General features: G+C 43.8%; 1 protein-coding gene across 1 annotated transcript; it reads right to left on the bottom strand.

Moving 5' to 3' along the window:
• Positions 1 to 1,253: 1,253 nt before the first annotated feature.
• On the bottom strand, positions 1,254 to 7,124 carry LOC126527060 (trissin receptor-like). Its single transcript, XM_050174781.3, has 3 exons — positions 6,836 to 7,124; positions 3,208 to 3,488; positions 1,254 to 2,524 (listed from the first exon to the last, which is right to left on the bottom strand). Exons 1-3 carry the CDS (start codon positions 7,050 to 7,052, stop codon positions 1,454 to 1,456), a joined length of 1,569 nt encoding a protein of 522 aa, XP_050030738.1. The 5' UTR covers positions 7,053 to 7,124; the 3' UTR covers positions 1,254 to 1,453.
• Between the last annotated feature and the right edge of the window lie 220 nt (positions 7,125 to 7,344).

Below are 7,344 nucleotides of genomic sequence, written 5' to 3'. Positions count from 1 at the left end.
CCATTATAATCGAAGAAGACGACATGTTACTCCCCTGAGACGGCTGCACTTCACTGACAGGTACTCATGACTAATTTCTTTTACGCAAAATTTCAACCAGGTCCACAAGGTCATTCAAAAGGCGCAGAGTGACTGGGACGGAGACAAAGAAGCACAAACCACGACACAAGCGCTGACTTGCAACTGGTTTTATTTGCACTGAAACCGACCTGTCTATGCGCAACAAAGCTTGCCGTGTAGCATCGCAATTAGAACAGATATGGTCACGCATGATCAAACAAAAACAAGATACCGCAAACGTTTAACAACAGGTTACTAAATTCATAAAAACAGTAAGGACAAGATATGGTCATCGAACACAGTCTACTATTGCCACGTATCTCAATGCTTCGGCCTAAGGCGAAGTCACTATGCATAACAAAGTTTTGTTTGAAGGATTTGTTTAAGTCTAAAAAGTATCACCCCCTTTTAAAGGTTTTTTTCGTTACAAAAGCCTGCTCAAACCACGTGCGTGGATACGTTGTTCTGTGCACATGCTCCTTGTTTCCATTATCATATTTTCTTATGCGTAGTGACTTCGCCTTAGACCGAAGCATAGAGATACGTAGTGATAGTAGAATATGTTCGACGACCATATCTTGTTCTTACTGTTTCTATGAATTTAGTAACGTGTTTTTAAACGTTTGCGGGGTCATGTTTTCGGTTTATCATGTGTGACCATATCTGTCCTAATTTCGATGCTACACGGTAAGCCTTCTTGCGCATAAATATGCCGGTTTCGATGCAAATAAAACCAGTTGTTAGTCAGCGCTTGTGTTATGGTTTGTGTTTCTTTGTCTCCGTTCCAATCGCGCTGCACCTTCTGAATAGCCATGAGTCAACTCGCCCAAATCAAAGTTTTACTGCCACAATGTCAGTTTGCTTGTCAATGAATGGCCCACAATCGTACAGGCAGGAAAACGCCTGCTTTCTCCGATTTTTCTTTACATTACTGAACCATTAATGAAAAAAAAATCAAGGCTTAGGACCTACATTTTAGTACAAAGTGATGCCGAATTTCCAGCCTCGTGAAAAGCACAGCATCAACGTGATTTCTGCGTTCAGTGCATACCCTGTAGTGACCCACTCGGCATTTACGATTACGGCCCAAAAAGGTAACATTCAAAAGCTCACCTGCTGACGGTAATATATATGTATATATATATATATATATATATATATATATATATATATATATATATATATATATATATATATATATATATATATATATATATCGTGCGGCGGTTTATTTCTTCCTTTGCAAGGCCGCCAAAGTGCAAACGGTTTGGCAACCTTTCAAAAGAAGAAATAAATAGCCGCACGATGAGCCGGTTTCATACAGCGCATTGAACAATATTCATAGTGAGAAAATAACATTCGGAACATTGACATGAGGAGGATGTTGCGGCAGTCACAAGTGTTGCTGCTGCATTTCTTTGCGATGTGCACGAGCCAGGCGAGCAGCCTGAGGCGTTCCCAGGCTCACATTCGAGTTGAGAGACTTGGACATGGCTTGGAATGAGGATCGGCTCTTCGACCGGAACCTTTGGTTCCGGCAGAATAACACGTCGGCCATGCACTGCCGGAAGTTCTTAGAAAACAAAGCGTAGAGAAATGGGTTGAGTCCCGAGTTCAGATATAACACAAGGTTCGTCACCACGGTCAAGATGGCGGCTCCTGGACTGGATCCGTTGTATTCAGGGGACCAATGTTGCCAGAGTTTGCGTGCGTGAAAAGGCAAGTTGCACAGGGCGAAGCTGAAGACAACGGCCACCAGAAGGCGGATTACTTTGCGCCGCGGCCTCAGCGCCGACGCTGCGGCGCTGTTGGCGTAATAAAACGTCTTGACGGGAACCTTCGGCGTCGTTGGAGCTTCCACGCTTCCGCAGCGGCTGCAGCCAGATGTCACTCTGTTCAACTGTTGGCCACCGGCGATCCTCTGTGTGGAACTTGAATAGGGCATGGTCAACGCAATTGTCGTCGTTGAACAAGGCTCCTTAGTATTGCTGGAGGCCGTTACAAAAGTTTGAGCGTACTCTAGCTTCGAGTCAACCGGAGGTGGTGACTCGGAATCTTCCTCCGAGCCAGACCGCCGATGGTTTGGCGGTGTTCCCGCTATCCGTTGGTGTGGGTGTGACTTTTGATGACTCAGTGTGGAGTTCAGTACAAGCTGGTGGTTCATCTGGGCGGCGATGTGATTTTGTGGTTGCGACACGATGGCTTGACTGTGCCATAGCTGGTAGCAAATGATGGCGTACAAGACGGTAATGATTATCAAAGGCACAAGGAAGCAGACGACGAAATTTACCAGGTCGTACGTCTTCGAGTCGTACAGCGCCCTCTGGAGCACACAGAGGGCTTCTCGCTTGTCGTCCACCACTGCTTCCACGGTGCCGTACATTACGATTCGAGGGCTGCAGTAAGCAGCACTGACGAACCAGACCGTGACAATGGTCACGCGAAGCCGCGTCATCGTCACCACCTGCGGTCGAGTAAAAAAAGCTAGCTGTTATCTTAGAGGATATAAGCCATTAGAGAAAAAGAGAGATGTGTCTCTATATTTAATTGTGCACTGGAAAATAGTTTTTATTTAATATCGAATGTAACGCTGTCATTACAAATGCACTCCTTTTCCACAAAAATAATAAACAAAAACTTTAAATATGACCACAGTGCACTTCCTGCCCCCAACCCTGATTTTCCTATTGCAAGTCCAGAAAACCAAGGCGTGCTCTGAATAGACTTCGCTCGACTAGTTAAAATTATGCGTTGCGAGAACTGTCCTTAAGACTCGCACGCCATTCCTTTCATCTCTCACATAGCTTTTGTAATGTCACCAATCGCAAGCGTAGTCCAGGTTTCAATCACCTCTGCTACAGTTACCTTTAGATATGGACAGGAACAAAATTTACAGGGAAATAGGAGGTAGCTAATACAGTTGATGGTGCGGTAGTTGGATACGTTGAACTGGGGTCCAAAATCAAATAAATTGAAAGATAACGGAATAACAAGAGAAAGATAACAGAAACATGTAAATATTGTCATATAGCCGTCTGCTATAATGCAGCTCTGACACAACATGAAGTTTTCCTTTCTTGGGAGCCTGTCGAGCTTTGCAACTGCGAATTGTGAACCCGGGATCATAAGAATAGGAATCGCACTTACCTGCTTGTTCAACATTGGATGCACAATGGCCAGGTATCTCTCCGCGCAGATTACGGTGAGTATAAGAATCGATGCCGTGTAGCTGAGCCCATGCACAAAGAAGTACATGCGGCACAGGAAGTCTCCAAGTACCCACTGTGGGGTCAGGTAGAAGAACAGGTTCTGGTACACGCAGAACATGGCCACGCAAAGGTCGGCCACCGCCAGATTGGTCAGAAAGAAGTTGGTCGTTGTCCGCATACGCCGGTTCGTGATCACGACTCCGATGACCAGCAGGTTCCCTGCAAAGAGAACACGCAAGACAAACAGATTTTGTTTTAAAGGAAGCCGGAAACATTCGCCTGGCTAAATGCTTCATGTGGTGCCTTCAGTTTTTGGTGAAAGACCAAAGAACACACGAGCAGGCGCAACATCAGCAGACACCTGGTTTGAACTCGAAATTTCTATCAACAAGGAGAAACCTAGCCCTGTTTTAAATTGGCATTGTTCAGTGAAGACACATTTCTAGGTGCCGAGTGAAATTATTTCAAGTACCATGGTAAACCTGCTTACGCAAGTTTTCTTAATGCCCTTGTTTCGTTCATATTCGCTCCTCTCGCACGACACGCTGGCTCATTTGAGCGAACACTAACGCCCTTCTACGAGCGTAGAAATATGCTGCGGACATTTTTCACCGTTATGTCAACCTCCGTATTCACAAAGGATCACCTCAAGCCACTGATGTCAATGATGATGATGACAAAGATGATGATTATAATGATTATGATTTCTTCGCATCCCGTTTGGAGCGGGGCGGTGACAGATATTACCCTAGCCTACTTGAGCTCACCAGGTAATCCCCACATGCCTGTTAGTTTAGCATTTCACCTACATTTTCTTATTCTTTTCTCTCTTCCTTAAAACTTCTATATTTACTTTGTTCATTTACGTACGCCTGTAACCAATCTGGTTCTATCAATCTATTTTCTGCTTATTTCCCACCAATATTCTAAACGCCTCTTGTTTATCTCGTCTGCTGACAGGTTAATGCTAACATACGTTGTTAATGCCAGCGCTTCTAGAAGGTGAGCGTTACCGACGACCTCGCTGGGTGAATATCTCCGCATTCCATTAGGATGTGCTCAGTCGTCTCCGAACTTTCGCTGCAGCAGACACATGGTTGATCTTGTTGCAAATATTTCCTCTGGTATGTTTTTCTCTTTAGGCAACCAGCCCGAGCCTCAAATAGCAACGCACTGCCCTTTGTGTTATCGCACACATTTTCCCTTCTAATTTCTTACTTCCCATTCCTGTAAATATTCATGGTCCTTTTCGTTTTCATTCGTTGCATCCAATTACCTGTCTCTGTTTCTCTCACTTTCTTTTTGATGATTCCTGTTTGCCTATTTGCACTTTCATTTATTCTATACTTTGTTGTAGATATTCCTGCCTTCTTCCTCCATTCCCTGTCCACACTTTTCAGATACAGATATTTGTGCAGTTTTAGCCCCCCTCTTTTTTCATCCATGTTCCCAAATTTCCCTTCAAAATTAATTTATTGCCGCACTTCTCTGACATTAAAAGAAGCCCAGCCTATGCCACCATTCCCAGCCTATTTTGTAGTTTTACTGTGGGCTCGCAATGCCAATCCGCCCACCGACCTTTGTTTAACCTCCAACCCAGACAAGATGTCTTATCTGAAGCAGAGAATAGCATACGCGAGCGTTACCACTGACAACATTTCTCCTTTCCAAATTCGTCGCAACACCTCACATTTATTCTAGCCCCAAAGTTCTCTGCTTCACTATTGCTGCATTGTGCTTCCCCTTGATATTTAGATTACCTTCGTGGATGCTTGAGTAGGTCTTCCTTCGTTTATGTGTACATCCAGGTATTTATCGCACGAGCTTGGGTATTACTTGCCGTTTAATTGATACCACATCATTACTGGTCTCCTTATTAATGATCCAAATTCCCCGGTAGAGCACAGCAGCACCATCCAGTGAAGAACGTATTGCGGCTTCAGTAAAAACTTCTCGGTGTTCTCCTCTACGGGAAGTTACTTCAGAAACACGCCCTCTTTACAGTGCGTTTGAGCAGACACGTAGTGCATACAGAAAAATTTTGCTCAGGAATCGTCACGGAGTGTGACGTGGCAGTGTAGTAAACGCTTTAGTCGGAAAGTGGTGCTCTCATCGGATGTCCTGGAGACGACTCGCCCCATTATAGTAGAATTCCAAAATGTTCACCCAGCAGGACAGCAGGGAACACCTACATTTATGAAGCACAGCGGTACAAAGCTGATTGGTGCCTTTATTTCTCAGAGGTTGAGATCCATCAAGGGATGTTTCGAGTATTGCTTGGGAAAAAGCGGGCAATATCCGGAGAATGGATCATTAAACGAACATCTAACTTTAAAGTATAGAGTTGGAAGATTTAATAAGGAGAAAGAATATAAATGTGGCACTAAGAAATGCTAGATTGCAAAGCCTATGCAGTTGAAACAAGCTAGGTGACTATTTGTCGCCACCTCGCTTTCAAGGGGAGGCAATATGAAATCATCACATGAGTCAAAATGCATAGCAGTGTAGATGGACGGTACAGAATATTGGGGCAACTTGTTTCTTCGTTAGGCTTGAGCTTAATTTTTGGTAATCGCAGCCAGTAGCACGACAAATAGCGCGGGACCCCACTGCAGCCCCAGCAGTACCCGTCAACTTTGGCCTCTTACGAGTAGGTGCACTGCGCTTCTTTTTTGTTTTTCTTTTTTTGTTTGTTCAGTTTTTGGTTTCAGACATTTATAAAGTGCATAGCTGGTGACATAGGCAAAATTCCACTTATCTGTGAACTAGCAGTTCTCCCATCTCGTAAACTACATCCAATAGGGACAATGCAACTTGCACAGTAATAATAAAACACAACATTTACAGTGAATACTTTTATAATGAGCTTGCGAAAGTTTTTTTTTTTTTAATTGCAAATGCAAAGTAGCGATTGTTAGTTTTTGTTATTTTTAACACTGCACATTTGGTGCTTGCCTAACAGAGAAAAAGAGGAACCACAAATATCGCACCATACCACTGTACTATTGATGAGAGTTAAGGCGCTCTTGTTGCAATTATTTTACTAATTCTAAACACCGCCTTAACTTAGAATGCAGCTGACAAACACTAAACTATAAAATTCAGTCCCCTCACTTGCCATTCTTGCCAAATTCTTGCCATTTCGATAATACAATGGCATTCGTATTGTGTCATTGTTTCTAACACTATTTCAGATAGGTCTTCGGCTGGATTAGTAATGTTGGAACAACTTTGGCATCAAGAGGCAAAGACGCAAGAACTAAAGATAGCCGTGTGCTCAGCCTTTTTGTATTTGTTATTATCTATTAGCCTTAATAACATTCCAACTGAGACTATCATTGCAGTCCGCCAAATTATTAACACGTCGTGATACCAATATCTTTTTGCCAGCCCTTTAACCAGCACCCAAAATTTGTATATCCTGCTAGGTTTCCTGGCAAAATAACCCCTGCAGCACGATAATCACCACTATTGTCAACATTGTGAGCAAGCCGATCAGACAGCCGTTGTCACAAAACATGGGGAAAGCCTATAACAAGACGAAGTTCGGCAAGGTAGCCGCTCACCGAAGAAGCAGCAACAGAAGACCATACTGTAAGCGATGACAAGGATGACCTTCACATCGAAGCGATCGAATATCCAGCCATCCCCTGGTTCCTCCGCTGCTAAAGGACAGCAGCTGTCGTTGAGAAACCCGGGTAAACCGGTGCAATTTCCAAGCAACTCGCTTGGAGGCAGCGTTGAATCGAGTCCTGCCAGCTGCTCCCGACAAGAAGTGTCCATTGATGAAGGTTCTGCACAGAAGGAAGAGATTAGGTTCAACAGTTAAACATCGCACTCGCTAGATATCATTTAAACTGAGGGCAATTTTAATGCGAAGCATTCTTTGGCTCATCCTAGTCACTTTCCTGTAGGTAGATGAGCTAAACGATAACATGGTAAAAGCGGGAACCAAGGTTTCGACAAGTGGACTTGCCGAAGCGTTTGCTGCCACTTTCTTTTTTTCCTGCTGGTAGGTAAGTTCCCATCTCTCCTCGTTTCATAAAAAGAAACTTCAAGTCTTCGATGGTGGGAT

Source organism: Dermacentor andersoni, chromosome 9 (genome assembly GCF_023375885.2).
Source record: "Dermacentor andersoni chromosome 9, qqDerAnde1_hic_scaffold, whole genome shotgun sequence".
In the NCBI taxonomy this organism is placed as follows: Eukaryota; Metazoa; Arthropoda; class Arachnida; order Ixodida; family Ixodidae; genus Dermacentor; species Dermacentor andersoni.
This window is presented reverse-complemented; position numbering and strand designations above follow the sequence as displayed.